Here is a 15,473-nt window from a genome sequence, read left to right as displayed (position 1 = left end):
CATAAAACTTTTTTTTAGCTAAATTGGGTTGGCTACATTATTGTCAGTGTTATTGTCACAGGCACGTTACTCAAAGAAAAGTGATGAGGGTCTTTTTTTTAAGTTAGCAAATTAAATGGGTATTTGGCTAATTTCAGTATTTTTTGGAGGGGGGGGGATGAGTAAAAGAATTTCTTTGATTTTGGTTTTGAGACGAGTGGGATATTCTCATAATAGTTGTTTACAATGTTGGAGATAAATTAAAAATTATTTAATCAGGTCCTTTCTAATTCTGTTATTCTTTTAATAAAACTAAAATGCTAGAATATATGATTGCAAAATAATAATTATTACATGTAAGTGACTATGAAGTAAAAAAAAAAGAAATAATTGCTGCTAATTTGAAAGACTTTTCAAAATAAACTGTGAGAATGACGTTTTCCTTTTTGAAATATCATCTTTCATTTTAGAGATATTTATTACGATTTTGTGTTATGCAAATGAGGAAAGTGATTATGTCATAAATGCATGTACAAATAGAAATTTATAATGTAGTTCCAATAAAATAAGAATCTAGAAATATAAAGGCAGTGTTTTTCATCCTTGGCATCAAAAATGTACATGACAAAAGAATCAGAATGTCAACAGTCATGCCATTGCTACAGCAACACTCTTGGCTCCAGTTTCTTTCTGTCAGAAACCAAATACATCCCCATTTGCAAGTGTTTATCCCAATGATCATAGAATAAAATTTAAAAATAATGTTATCCCTCATTTATGTTATATATAACACTACCTAAAACTAACATTATGTACAGTACATCTACATGTCACAATAAAACATTTAAAAAAATAAAGCACTATTAATGTCAATATTAGTATTACTCGTACTACCCCTTTCTATTAATAGAGCGGTTTTCAATTGTCATAAAACCAAAACCAAATCAATTACTTAAACAAACTAGACCACTCAGCCAATCTCACTGAAACCATAGCAAAACCAAAACCAAACATGTTTACTTTCCAGCACTCAATTTAAAACCTCTCCAAGTAATAAAAAAGTGTTACTAAACTTCATGATAAAATCCTTATTACTTATTTGTCATTTTAACCAATCTGATTGGTTTGCTATAGGCGATTCCACGCTGTCTATCTTGTACATCAAGTGGGTAGATAATGGATCATCATGTAGACATAATTTACATTATTATTATGGCTTGTGTTTGTAGACGATATAATGCACGCTCTGATTGGCCAATTGTAGGGCATTTATTTATTCTCTCCGTAATGCCCATGGGCTGATTATGGGCCCCCAAAAACAAAGCAAAAAGCCATAATTATAATAAACAACTTATTACCCTTAAATATTCAGTCTTTGTGGGAAAATCTCAAACCTCAGTCTTGCTGTATTGACCTCGCTATCGCTCGGTCAATACGTCAAGGTCTCGGTTTGAAATTTTCCCATAAAGACCTCACTCAGGGTTAATAAGTAGTTAGTACTGATCCTCTGAATAACTGAACTTTGGAAATTGCCAGGACTTCAAAACATTTTCACTAACAAAACACATTATTACTAACTTTAAAAGTTGTTTCTAATGTTAGCGATAGCAGCATTTCTTTTTCCTGCAAGGTACTTCCATTTGCAAAGTAACAATCTCATTAGTTCCATTACAAGAGAATTGGGCAGATGAGCTGCCTTCAGGGCATCCCTCCAAGCATGTAGAACGACCTATGGATTTCATGGGCGTGGCTTTTTTCATCAAATGAGAAGCTACTGATTGTAGCATTTTCTCTATTCCCTCACCGGTCACAGCAGAAGTTCTAAACTGAAGTGCAAAGGCATCAGTGGAAATGGCTGCCATCTCATCATCATCACTGACAGTTGCCACCAAGTCAATCTTATTTCTAATCAAAATAAAACAAGCTCCTTGTGCATCCATTTTGGCTAAGGGTAGCAGTTCAGCAGCTTGACTAAGTGAATCTATATCAGTTGCACTGTACACAAACAGAACGGCTTGGCTAAGTAGAAAGTGAGAGCGTGTCAACTTGGCATGTGCCTCAAGCCCAAGAGTGTCCCACAGATCAAGCTGCAAATCAAAATGGAGAACTTCACGTCAGAAATGCAAAGATTGATTGTGAAGTATATCAAACACTTATGTACTAACTACAAATAAGAATTAAAATAATAAAATATCTTAACTGACCACTGTACTCCCACAAAGGGGCTTTTTCAGGGCCAATGAAACCAAATAATGAAACAAACAATACAAATGAACATAACATGGTTAAAAATCCCAACTGAGCAGCTGAGGAGTTCAACTACTACAGGGTCTACAGAGAAACAACTCCAACTTAGTGGTCAGAGCAGCACTTGAACACGCAACCTCCAGATTTCAAGTCTGCGCCCTAACCACTTGGCCACGCATCCTCCTTAGTAGAAGAACTGTGTAAATTAACAATTTGATGTCAGTGTTTTATGCTTCTGTCCTCTTATTGATGGTAATGTTGTGTCACAACATTGTCAAAGTAATTGAGGAACCACGAGCCGCAGGCGAGTGGTTGTTCCACAGTAAACTTTGACAATGTTATGACAAAATTTATCATCAATAAGGGGACAGACGCATAAAAAACTGACATCAATTTGTTTTTTACAATAAGAAGACACCAAAATGGTCAAATGCTGGGAATAAATTCATGAGGGAAAAGAATTTTATTCAAAGTGATGCGATCATTGTCAATAGCTTTTCTGGCTTTTTGATTGGCTACTTAAAAAAATCCAGAAAATCTCATTGGTTTAAAAAGATGACAGTTTGACAGCTGAAAGTTGAACTTGAAAGCTTGCATAAATTAAAATTCTATCCGTCTGTACTCTTATTGATGATCAATCAATGAGCAAGAAATTAGACAGTTATTGTAAAAATTGACTCAGTGTTTGACAAATTTCTGAACACCTAAAAGTTTGTCAAAAATACTCTGCTGCACAACCTATCTTCAACCCTCTTCTTAGTGTTTGGAAATGTGGTCAAACAGTCGTTTGTGTTTGAAATATTACAAGCAAAACAAGAGATCTCCAAGTATACTGTACATTTAGTTGATATTTAGCTGTTTTTGGACTGAGTAACAAATTTATAGTGAACTCTCACTAATACCTGGTCACTCATTTGCTTTCTATAATTTATGCAAGTCAACCGAGGTATCATGATTATAATGCCTGTTCATTTTACCTCAACAGTTTTATCCTCAACTTCCACTGTTACTTTGCATTCATGATCCTTTGTTGTTTTGCCAGACTTCTTACAGTCCAAAGGCAGTCCACACATGCGTCGAAAAAGGGACGTCTTTCCCACACCAGTCTTTCCACATAATACAACCTTGTATGTATTGACCATTACACAGTCTGAATTCAGTGATACTCCACTGGCAACAGCTTTACAATGTGTATTTAAATGGCATATGCTCCACACATTAATTCACACTGACAGATTCTGGAAAGTAAAATAAAAAAAGCATTTTTTGAAAACTGATCAGAGAACTTTCTAACCATCTTTGAGATTTACCTACGGTATTACATGTACAGCAGTGTAACAGTATGTTGTGAAGTACATGTACGTAATGGTAGCCAAGCTAATAACCTCTAGTACTGCAGAATAACTATAATTTGATGATTGCCCGGCTCACCAAACTATCTGAATTCAAACCATAGTCATACATGTACATGTAACTACCTCCGCATAAATGAGCAGGAGGTCACGGCGAAATAATACAAAATAAATGCAAAGGGAAATATTAATATTTGTGTGGTGTATTGTATAATTATTGTATATATTAATATTGTGCAGCATGAAACAAGTAAATAATTGCTGCCAAAAATATCATACCACACAATATCCCACACAAATAGAAGCTTTAAAGTTTAAATATTAAATGAAAGCAGTCCTTCACAAGAAAATCCCAAGTGCAACTTCTGTCGAAGAAGTGAGTCACCCCTTCAAGAGTGTAAACACTGAAATACACATTTTTGAAAAATTATCTGCATTTTAAATAAAATTTTGCACCAGCTCCGTAAAAACTAAAATCTTAATTTACGATTTTTCGTCATACACTGCACCTCAGTACCAGAACAAAAGCTGCCGTAAGTTTTCAGCTATTGCTCTGGTGCTGAGTTAAGACGAAAAATCTTAAATTAAGATTTTAGTTTTTACGGCCGCGAAGAGCGCACTTAACACCAGACAACCTTATTTATATCTACCGCTACCGCTGCAAGCATTTGCAGGCCAGTTGCCAATGCAGTAGAGATAGACATCTTCATTCAAACTATACGTAACTCACCGAATCATCAATCAATTATTGAATTTCGGAGGAAAACGACCCACTGCAGCTGGGGACCTACATGTTTGTTGCCGAGGGTCGCTGAGGGTTTTTTGCTGAAATTTGAGCCGAATTAGCTTAGTAGCCTCGCCTTTTTTTTTTCGCCGAGCGTCGACTGTTAACTTTCACAAAACGGGTTTGCAATATAAATATGGCGGACATTGGACCTCCCTACATGTATCTTTTGAACTGTCATTTTCATCATTGATTTGACCCTGCATTTAATTTTACATGGCACAAGAAGACCGCAAGGAACTACCAGTGTACAAGGTTGCCCTATGTGGTAAAAGTGGCGTTGGGAAAACCTCCATTTTTCGCAGACTTAGAGGCGATGGCTTCGAAATCGACACTTCCAAATTTCAACACTTGGCAGAAGAAAAGATCAAAGTCCAAGTTGAAGAAAAGAATATTATAGTAAGAAAACAGTTATTTATTTATTACGATTTAAGGACTACTACAAAGAATAGAATAAGCCTCATGGACGATCTGTAAAGGACGCAAAATCCCATATAACAACAGACCAACAAAATAGAAGAAAAAATATATAAACAAATAAGCTTGAGTAAGTAAATGATGATGATGATAATAATAATAATAATAATAATAGTACTAGTAATAATTATAATAATAATAATAATAAATAATAAAATAAAATCCCCTCACCCCCTCAAATAAAAAATTATGACATTGAGAATTTTCTAGCTTTTGCCTTAAAAGCTCTCAGATTGGATTCACAGTGAGTGCCAATGGCAGTTCATTCCATATATCTACAATTCTATGAAAAAATGAGAATTTTAGCACATTAGTTCTAGAGTCAAATTATCACCATGACTGAGAGAATAATGGCCACGTTCTGAATAGTATTCAACATACATACAAGTAAGGTTGAACATCAATATCAATCATGCCATTTAGTGCCTTGTAAAAGAATGAAACATCTGCTAAAGCTCTTCTTTGTTCAAGCGACAGTAGGTTCAGTTCATCAATTTTAGTAGTAATGGTATCTAGAGATCAGTGAAAGATAACGTCACTTTTACCTAGTGTAAATAATTGTATGTTGTTAATTGTTAAACATACAATGGGTATAATAATTTAGTGTTATAAGTGATTTTTATTTGCTGTGAACGGCCACTGGCTACTAAATTAATTGTGTCTGTGCATCTGTCAGGGAAGCAAATTCTTTTTGGGCTAATGGGCAATTTTAAGCTCCTTTTACCCCCAGTTCAAATCAAATCCTGAAAAGTGCTAAGCAGAGTACAAATTGTTCAACACGAAAATGAGTTGTACTCGCATGTTTATTTCCATGCAAATCAACTACTTGCTGTAACAAGGCAAAAGTCAAAAAATAGCCTATTATTTCGTTGTGATGCAAAGATATGTGGCTTAGTGTTGAATGTGCTGCATGTTCTTCCTTTCAGGGATTGAAAGTCATGTTTTGATAATGCTTTAAGTGTTTCATAGTTACCACATTCTGTATTAACTACTCTGGTTACCTTTTTCCCTTGCAGTGTGACTCAGTGACACTTATTACAGCTTATTAGTCTTGAATTTGACAGTCTTCATTGCCCTACAGTCAGGTGTATGTAGGGAATAAGAGCCAAACCCCACAAGAGATCCTGGTGCCTTACTGTGCCTTTCAATAACATGCGGACTCTAAAATTCAAAGCTCAACCAACAAATGTGTTTTTTGCTACCGTCAATCAAATGTTCGGCGGCTCCTCGAAGCTTTCGATTACTGCTGAGTGCGGGGTAATCAAATCGCTGAGCACAGTTCAGACAACGAAACAATGTTCAGCAGTAGTCGGAAGCTGGGAGGAGTGACCGAACATTTGATTGGCGGTAGTGAAAAATGCATTTGTCGGTTGAGCATGGTAAGGGATGTTTTACAAAATTTTTGTTTGATCTGTTACTTCTTCTTTAACTTTCCAACACTTAGATTGACCTTTGGGACACATCTGGAATGGAAAGATACTCTCGGTTGACCCGCCAACACTACTTTGGAAGCAGTGTCGTTCTCTTTGTTTATGATTGTGATGATATGGAGTCACTAAAAGATCTTGCAGGTTACTACGAAGATGCCAAAAATAATGCTAGTGGAGCTGCTGTGGTATTAGTGCGAAATAAGGTAGACCAAGAACTTCAGTGTGTGGACATTAAAGATGCTGAAAAGCTACTCTGCAATCACAAGGAAAGGGACAGATCTGTTTGCAAGTTTAAATTCAGAGCAGAAACTTCAGCAAAGGAAAATACAGGAATTAATGAACTTATACAAAACGTGGCTAAATATCTACTTAAAAATGCAGAACCCAGCAATTCAAGAAGAGAATTTGACAAGATTAAATCCAAACGTGAACCAGCAAGCACCCCTTCCGCAACAAGCAGCTGCTCATGTTAAAAATTAATGTTAATATTAAATTATCTTTAATTGACTCACTAACAAATTGCATGTGTGCATTGGAATCAAACCTTGCCATAAAAGAAAACTGTAGGGTCAAGTTCAAGAGCTCTCTAGTGGTCAGTATAATGCTACAAAATTAGCATCCTTACATGTACATGTAAAAGTAGAACAGTGGAATCCCAAAAGTAACCACCTTCAGATTTGCTCTGGACACTGAACACTCATCTGTATCAGGTTCCTCGATTTCTGATCCTTGATAATTTGTTCCACAAACTTTGCTTTCCCTCAGAGGTTTGAGAGGGTCATAGGAATCCAGATTCCACTGCTAGCCCACAGGTGTAGCTAAATATTGTGCTCAGAAGGGTGTCACTGTAAACACAAACTGCTAGTCAGTGGCTGATAATTGCACAAGGCAGGTCTGTTGAAAATCTGCTGTAATGCTTTTTTTAGTTTATTATCCCAATCAAAAGCTCCTGCACACTCAGCAGTGAGTCAGCATGTTGAGGGTCAAAGAAGTTCCTTCCAGATAATATCAGAGGGGGGAATGAGGAAGGGAGGGTGAAAGGGTCGCAGTTTCTCCATTCCAAATAATAATGGGAAGGGTAAACCTGTATATAGTAATTCTCCTTCCTGTTTCTAGTATTAAGGTCCCTAGCCTGCAGTGCAGGCAGTTTTGGTGGCAGGTTCACAAAACGTGGAGAGTTACAATTGAGAGAGAGCTTTTGGCAATTTTAACCCTCACCCCAGCCCTCCACTGTTTACCCAATCCAAGATGGCAGCCTATATGTAACACTCGACACTGGAATAATTATGTGCACTTGTTCGCCTGCACTGCTGGCTAGAAGTACCTGGATTTTTAAATCATTCCTGTTTCATTTGCCCTCATTTGTTTACCAACCTTAACCATAAACATCTTAAATAACTGGGCACTTAATTTTGGTGATAACCACCAATAAAGGAAAGGAGAAAAATCTTTTGCTGTTATTGGCTTTATATATTAATTTAAATTGAAATATACATGTATGTTTTTTGGTACTATTTTAAATAAAGATTTATTTATAACAAGAAAAAGGAAAAAAATTGTTGATGTGCTTCTCACTTTGACAAATTTAGTAATTTGGGTCGAGTCCACATTTTACAACATGTTGAGCTTATATTGAGACTTGTGAGTTAGAGCCTGGCAGCTAGTGTTAGCTGGCTAGCAAAACACTAAACCCAGTGCTTTAAACCACGTGTTTACTAGGCAATAGCAAATGTGTGAGGAAAAAAAAAATGCATTAAGTCATTTAGAGTCGATCCTGGTTGCTCACAGAATGTCCCATAAGGGACCGTTCATTTTTTATTAGGGGGGGCTGGTGGGATTTGGGAGGGGGGCCATGCGAAAAAAAATGGCTTTCGAGGGGGGGCCATCCCAAAAAAATAAGGGGAAAAGGGGGGGTCACGTGAAATATTTTAGTAAAACTTTAAAATGGCATAATGTTTGAATATCAAAAAAATTGCTATAGATTAAACATAGAAGGCAGGATACAAATTTATTACAAACTTTCCTTCTGCTTTAAAAAAACGTTTAGCGACAAAAAGTATTTGTAGCTACTGAAAAGAAGTATTTAACACTGTTATTTTCGAATGCAACTTTCACTGGCAGTCATCTTCATCTTCGCTGTCGTCGAGTTCTTCGTCGCCGCTTGTGCTGCTATGGGAGTCTCTTTCACCAATGCTGCAAGAAGCAGCAATGTTTTCCGTCAGAGTGTACTCTTCAGGGTACATGAAGGTGTAAACATAATCTCTGACTTCCTGCTCAAGGTTGGTGGTGATTCTGCTTCTTGCAGCATTGGTGAAATAATTCCCTTCCAAGAGCTGTGCGATGTATGGCCCATCTCTTCTAAATAACGACGTGGCAACATGCTCAACTTCAATACACTCTTCCGGGACGGCCGTTCTAGGAGGGTACACAAGGCATTGTGGAAGATCATTTCCTAGCGGGTTTCCAACACAGATTCCATAAACTCGTTGGACGTTGTTTTCAGTCCGCTTCCTCTTTCTTTCATTTGACTTTCTGCGGTTTTCTTTTTTCCTTCTCCTTTTGTTGATGTGCTGTTTGAGTATGCCCTTGAATATGCTGTTATAATTGCACTTCTTATTTTCTAGTGCTTCCATGTCCTGCATGACCTTCGTCAACTTAGCTTCTATAAATTTGATCTGTTTTACATTAAAACTGTGGGCAAATTCTTCGCCCTGCTTTAAAGCAAGCCCATTGGACTGAAAGAGTGTGGAATCGTGGCATTCAACTTTTCCACCATTGCTCTGTGTTCTTTGATGGAGAAGTTCAGTTTTCTTCCATCACTGGGCTTCAACTGGTACCCTGGCATGGAAAACTCACTCGCCCTTTCTGAACAGCCATCCGCACTTAGAAAGATTGCTTCTTTTGCTTGTAAGATGTCAAACTGCCTGGATCGTTCAGCTGTAAACTTTTTCTTAAACGACTCGTCGCTTTCGCCATTATTGCGCATTTTGGAATGAGCCTCTTTCATGATTATTATGGACGTGCCCCGTTCTACATCGTGCAAGACATAGCAGCACTCAACTAACGTCAAGGAGCTTAAAGCAAAAATACGCACTCAACGTATAGCATCAACCCCATTTTAAAGACGGGGTTTGCAAAAGAGGAGGAAATAAAAAGGAGGAATAAACCTATACATCGAGCAAGAGAAACACAAGCTCGATCAGATAGCTGCAAGAAACATAGGAATGTCTCTAGACAAACGTATAGCTTTCTCAAAGTAAAGCTACGGCGTCTCCGAAGGAAATCGTAGGAGAACAAATATGACATCCGTGATAACGATCTACCTACTGTGCTTGCAAACAGTTCTGATCACAGCCGGGCCCGGCGTCACAATATAGAATGCAAGTAAGCAACATGTTCACGGTAAATTTCATATTTTGTCCCTCAAAAGCAAATTCATGGAGATTTAAAAGCATATCTTGCAATACAAATGAGCCTGAACAATGCATAAACACAGGGCAAATTACAGAGGTTTCAAACTCAACGAGTCGACATGCAGATAACAGCGGAAACCATGCAGACCTATGACTTGTAAAAATTTGCCATAGCACGATCTAACGGCTCAACTCCACTCAATTCCTCCTTATTACACAACATGAAGTGCCCTTCATGAACACGAGTGAAGCGACAAGAAAGGTCGAGTGACCGAACAGAGAACGGTAAATGTACAAATGTCACGAACCGTAAAAGTCGTGTAGGCTAGTCAACCCCATTTTACCTTGAAAATTAAGAAATTTTAAACCATAGATAAATTTAAACCACAACAAGTATGCTAAAATTTATAAAAAGTAATCCACTATTTGCAAGATTTGAGAACACTCGTAGCTTTTTGTTTTACCTGGACAGGGCAACATTTATACATGCCTATCACTAGAGTAGAGGTAAAAACCTTCCAAATAAAGACATCTGTAAATTAAATGTAACAATGTGTTTCACACAACACATCAACAGATTTCCAGTTTTTTCACAACACTTCGTACTTGGTTCAGTATCACAATGCAGGAGCAAGGAAAGACTCTGTTCCAGGCCACTGTTACTTCCGTAAGATTGAGAAGTTTATGAATGAGCACTATGAGGAGGGGGAGAACTACAGAGAGTTTCTAAAGTCGTCCTGTCAAGAAAAGGTAGGAGAAATTTGTTCTTTTTGTTGTGAATGGACTGGATCACCCATAGAAAGATATCCTAAACCAGTTCCTGACCATTCCTGCCTACCGGAATACCACTACCTCTCCTACCAGAAGACCCCAAAAGAAGCTAAGGGCGTGATCCCGATGACTGGCAGCCAAGGGTCCAAGCGAAGAAAGAGCATGGAGGTGGCAGGCTGGTTTTATCTGACCCAGAGAGCGTTGCTCTATTTGCAGATAAGTTTATTGTCAAATCAAAGTTTGTGGTGGATTATATTCAGCATCTTGAAGTGCTGGAATTTAAAAGGAAAAGGAGAGCAGAAGAAAAGGCAAAGTTAAGTAGGGACGCAAAAGATAAATCATATGAGGATTATCCTTGGACTGAGTTGTGCGAAGATCTAACCAAGCTTAAAAAGTAACGTGTTCCAGAACAAAACAAGCACTTGAACCACCACGGGCTGAAGCAGCATTTGAAAAGCAGCAAGAGTGAGAAAGTAAAGGCAATTGTAAGACATTCATGCTTGCGGCAGAAGAGTCCTCTCAGAGCTGGCCAACCAACACTGAGAAATGCCAGGACATTGACACAAAATGACAACAGGGTAAGTGCTGACAGCAGTGAAACGGATGAAAGTGACAATGATGAGTATGACAGTGATGCCATTTACTCTAGGGGAGAAGATGACTCAAGTGATGTCATTCTTGCATTCATCAATTCAGATGAGGAAGATACCAATGAGAGGCCAAATGCCACACGCTCAGGGCGAGCCATAACTAGGAGATCCGAAATTGACTTCTCTTTCTTTTGATTTGTTTTTTAAACAACAGCTCTCTGTAGTATAGGGATTGTAAATATTGTCTTCATAGTGAGCACAATAACGTGAAGTAGGGGGATAATAGAGAAATATTGAAAAAGTTGAAATCTAAATATTGTTTGTTCAATTTTTTTTTTTGGGGGGGGGTCATCCCAAAAAATGACCGCTATAAGGGGGGGCCATGTGAAAAAATTGGTAAGTTGAGGGGGGGTCATGCGATTTTTAAATGGTGCTTCCCATATCCCACCAGCCCCCCCTCCCTCATAAAAAATGAACGGTCCCTAAAATTGAATTGAATTGCCACACGAGTTTCTTGGTCTGTGTCCTTTACACCTGTAGCTGCATGTATGATCATCACAGACATTTTCTCATTCAGAGTTCAGCTTTTCAAGCTCAACTTGTGGGCAAGTGTACTTGGTCTGTTGAGTTGGTGTGAAATCCTAGTATGTGTTTAAGCCTAGGGCCAATAAAATGTGACAAAAAAAGTCGATAAACTACCAGTAAAAGAGCTCTAATTTTCTCTCACTTTCACGCACGCAAAACATGGTGTCACATGAGTGCACACCTAAATAAAGGGCATGACTCCAATTCCCATCCAAGATTGCAATCTTTGATCGAGGATTGCTAAAACACCTACCGTACAACCCATGATGAAATTTTCACAGTTGATTTGTAGGGCTAAATCGCGTTTAGAGCCAAGATTTAAAAGAAATCTGTAACTAAAGACAGATTTTGAGCTATTTTTGATTTTACATTTTCTTAGTTTGCAAAAATGCATGAATGTTACATCAGAGCCAATTTAATAATGGAAAGGATAAATCTCTGTATAGTTATACTCCCTCCTGCATGTTTCTAGCATGAAGGTCCCCACCCTGCAGTGCAGGCAGTTTTCGTGGCAAGTTCACAAAACGTGGAGAGTTGATTCAGTGAGGGCCTTTAGGAATTTTTTCTCTAACTCCAGCCCTCCACTGTTTATCCAATCCAAGATGACAGCCTATATGTAACACTTAATACTGGAATAATTATGTGCACTTGTTCGCCTGCATTGCGGGCTAGAAGTTCCTGGATTTTTAAATCATTCCTGCTTCATTTGCCCTCATTTGTATATCAACATTAACCGTAAACATTTCAAATAAATGGGCACTTAATTTTGGTGATAACAACCAGTAAAGAAAAGGAGAATAATCTTTTGCTGTTACTGGCTTTATATGTCAATTTCAATTGAAATATATGTTTTTTGGCATTTGGTACTATTTTAAATAACGAAGGTTAACGGAGGAAAACGGAGGTAAATGGATATGAACGGAGGTAAACGAAAGTGAACGAGGGTGAACAAAAGTGAACGGAGGTGAACGGAGGTGAACGGAAGTAAACGACAGTAAACGGAGGTGAACGGAGGTAAACGCCCGGGGGTGGGGGGGGGGCACTCCCTTATATGGGCTATATAGATATGTGCGGCCCCAAAGGGTATGGTTTTTCAGCTGTTTTGGTCATAAATAGGGTATCAATTTTAACTGATTTGGGCCATTTTGGTCATAAATAGGGTATGGTTTTTGCTCTCTAGCCTTGATGCGGGTAAGAAGCCATCAAGAGGTCATCATTATCGAAAACAAAATCAACAAAAGCCCTTCACAAACTATGTTTACGGTAATTTAACATTGGTCTGAACTAGGGAACTAACTATAACGCATGTCTGAAACACGGTTTTGATTTAAGGGTCAGGTCATAAATAGAGTTTCGAATTTTTGATCAGGTCATAAATAGGGTGGGGAATATCGCAGATTTGGATCATAAATAGGGTAAGGGTTTTGTGAAGCGGGCCCCACACCCCCACCCCTTTTTTTTACTAGGAGTACCCCCCGGGAAGGAAACGGAAGTGAACGGAGATGACCGGAGGTAAACGGAGGTGAACGGAGGTAAACGGAAGTGAACGGAGATAAACAAAAGTGAACGGAAATAAACGAAAAAGAACGGAGGTGAACGGGAGTAAACGAAAGTGAACGGAGGTTAACGGAGGTAAGCGGAGGTAAACGAAAGTAAACGAAGGTGAACGGAGGTGAACGGAGGTAAACGAAAGTGAACTCAGGTAAACGGACGTGAACGGAGGTAAACGAAATTGAACGGAGGTACGGAGGTAAACGAAAGTGAACGGAGGTGAACGGGGGTAAACGAAAGTGAATGGAGGTGAACGGAGGTAAACGGAAGTAAACGGAGGTAAACGGAAGTAAACGGAGGTGAACGGAGATAAACGAAAGTGAACGGAACTGAGCGGAGGTGAATCAAGGTAAACAAAAGTGAACGGAGGTGAACGGAGGTAAACGGAGATGAACGAAGGTAAACGAAAGTGAACGGGGGTAAACAAAAGTAAGCGGAGGTTAGCGCTAGTGAACAGAGGTGACGAAAGTGAACGGAGGTGAACAGGGGTAAACGAAAGTGAACGGTGGTCAACGGAGGTAATCGGAGGGGAATGAAGGTTAACGGAGGCAAACAGAGGTGAACGGAGGTGAACGGTGGTAAACTAAGGATAACGGAGGTAAACTGAGGTCAACGGAGGTGAATGGAGGTAAACGGTAAGGAACGGGGGTAAACGAAGGTGAACGGAGGTAAAAGGAGGTATTCGGAGGGGAACGAAGGTTAACGAAGGCAAACGGAGGTGAACGGAGATGAACGGAGGTAAACGGAGGTAAACGGAGGCAAACCGAGGTGAACGGAGGTGACCGGAGGCAAACCGAGGTAAACAAAGGTGAACGGACGGGAACGGAGGTTAACGGATCGAGGTAATCGTAGGGGAACGAAGGTTAACGGAGTCAAACGGAGGTGAACGGAGGTGAGAGGAGGTGAACGGAGGTAAACGAAAGTGAACGGAGGTGAACGGAGGTAAACGAAAGTGAACGGAGGTGAACGGAGGTACGCGTAGGTAAACGAAAGTGAACAGGGGTGATCGGAGGTGAACGGAGTTGAACGGAGGCGAACGGAGGTAAACCGAAGTAAATGGAGGTGAACGAAGGTAGACGAAAGTGAACGGAGGTAATTAAACGAAAGTGATCGGAGGTAAGCGAAAGTGAACGGAGGTGGACGGGGGTAAACGGAAGTAAGCGGAGGTTAACGGGGGTAAACGAAAGTGAACGGAGGGGATCGGAGGGGAACGGAGGGGAACGGAGATGAACGCAAGTGAACGGAGGTAAACGAAAGTTAACAGAGGTGAACGGAGGTAAGCGAAAGTGAACGGAGGTGAACGAAAGTGTACGGAGGTGAACGGAGATAAACGAAAGTGTACGGAGGTGAATGGAGGTAAACGAAAATGAGCGGAGGTGAACAGAGGTAAACGAAAGTGAACGGAGGTGAACGGAAGTGAACAAAAGTGACATACTTGGTAGTAAGTGGACAGAGGATGTAGCTTACATGAGTTAGTTAATTTGGAGACTATATGGCATTCAGCCATGAAGTATATACCCACTTCCGCGATCTTTCGCGTCACTGCGATGGGCTTGGGAAAAATTAACGCCCGGACGGAGTATGGCGGTATTCAGCGGACACACTTTTATTTAAAACTACGTTGTGTAAGTGATCCCGTAAAATTAAAGGACATTTCACATGCACATACGTAATAAGACATACTTTTCCCGCGTAAAATGTAAATATGGCGGACAAAGTGGACGAGGAATATCTCCGTCTGCAATTGCATGATTATAGAAAGGAAAATGGCTGTCTTTGTGTTTTTTTTCGAGGGTGATCTTAAAGAATTTTTCGAAGAATATATGTCATCGAATTGAAGCTGCTTTGTTCTGTCAGATTGCCATTGTAAGGAATCTTACTTGCAGGAAGAATGCGAATTTAATTTATGCAAGATTTGCCGAGATGATGACGGAGAAGACTGGGTGGGCTGCGACGGGTGCGCCCAATATTTCCATGCGAACTGGCTCGGTGTCAGTTATTCCAAATCCTCTCACAGCCATTCTTCTTTTGCCCTCATTGAGAACCATTTTTATAGTTGATTGCATTATAAACTAGCCCCAGATTATTTGTCTTAAACAAGATTTTTGTTTTGAAACGAGTCTTAATTCCTTTTGTAAATTCTTGAGCCTCTTACCAGTTGTTTTGAACACGGCATAACATTATATCGATTCCATGTCAGTAAACCTAATAGTGAAACTAAGAAAATACTCTTCTTTTTTTCTTTGCCGTTAACTTAATTAAACCTTAGTCAGCTGCCACAGTGATGGAACAAC

The 15,473-nt window shown here is 39.2% G+C and overlaps 2 protein-coding genes across 2 annotated transcripts; one reads left to right on the top strand and one right to left on the bottom strand.

Moving 5' to 3' along the window:
* Window positions 1-228: 228 nt before the first annotated feature.
* Window positions 229-4,413, bottom strand: LOC110067897 (ras-related protein Rab-1B-like). Its single transcript, XM_020775242.2, has 3 exons — window positions 4,309-4,413; window positions 3,204-3,464; window positions 229-2,066 (listed from the first exon to the last, which is right to left on the bottom strand). Exons 2-3 carry the CDS (start codon window positions 3,366-3,368, stop codon window positions 1,578-1,580), a joined length of 654 nt encoding a protein of 217 aa, XP_020630901.1. The 5' UTR covers window positions 3,369-3,464; window positions 4,309-4,413; the 3' UTR covers window positions 229-1,577.
* Window positions 4,414-4,455: 42 nt separating this feature from the next.
* Window positions 4,456-7,716, top strand: LOC149106284 (ras-related protein Rab-13-like). The gene is made up of 2 exons (XM_089297431.1): window positions 4,456-4,761; window positions 6,284-7,716. The coding sequence occupies exons 1-2, from the start codon at window positions 4,579-4,581 to the stop codon at window positions 6,740-6,742; spliced, it is 642 nt and encodes a 213-aa protein (XP_089153557.1). The 5' UTR covers window positions 4,456-4,578; the 3' UTR covers window positions 6,743-7,716.
* The last annotated feature ends 7,757 nt before the right edge of the window (window positions 7,717-15,473 follow it).

Source organism: Orbicella faveolata, unplaced genomic scaffold (genome assembly GCF_042242905.1).
Source record: "Orbicella faveolata isolate gen_17 unplaced genomic scaffold, um_ofav_v1 contig_3, whole genome shotgun sequence".
Classification (NCBI taxonomy): Eukaryota; Metazoa; Cnidaria; class Anthozoa; order Scleractinia; family Merulinidae; genus Orbicella; species Orbicella faveolata.
This window is presented reverse-complemented; position numbering and strand designations above follow the sequence as displayed.

Coding starts and splice junctions, on each gene's coding strand:
- LOC110067897 (XM_020775242.2), bottom strand. CDS start 3,368: ATGGTCAATACATACAAGGTTGTATTATGTGGAAAGACTGGTGTGGGA. Junction 2,067..3,203: donor TTGAGGATAAAACTGTTGAG/GTAAAATGAACA, acceptor TTTGATTTGCAG/CTTGATCTGTGGGACACTCT.
- LOC149106284 (XM_089297431.1), top strand. CDS start 4,579: ATGGCACAAGAAGACCGCAAGGAACTACCAGTGTACAAGGTTGCCCTA. Junction 4,762..6,283: donor TTGAAGAAAAGAATATTATA/GTAAGAAAACAG, acceptor TCCAACACTTAG/ATTGACCTTTGGGACACATC.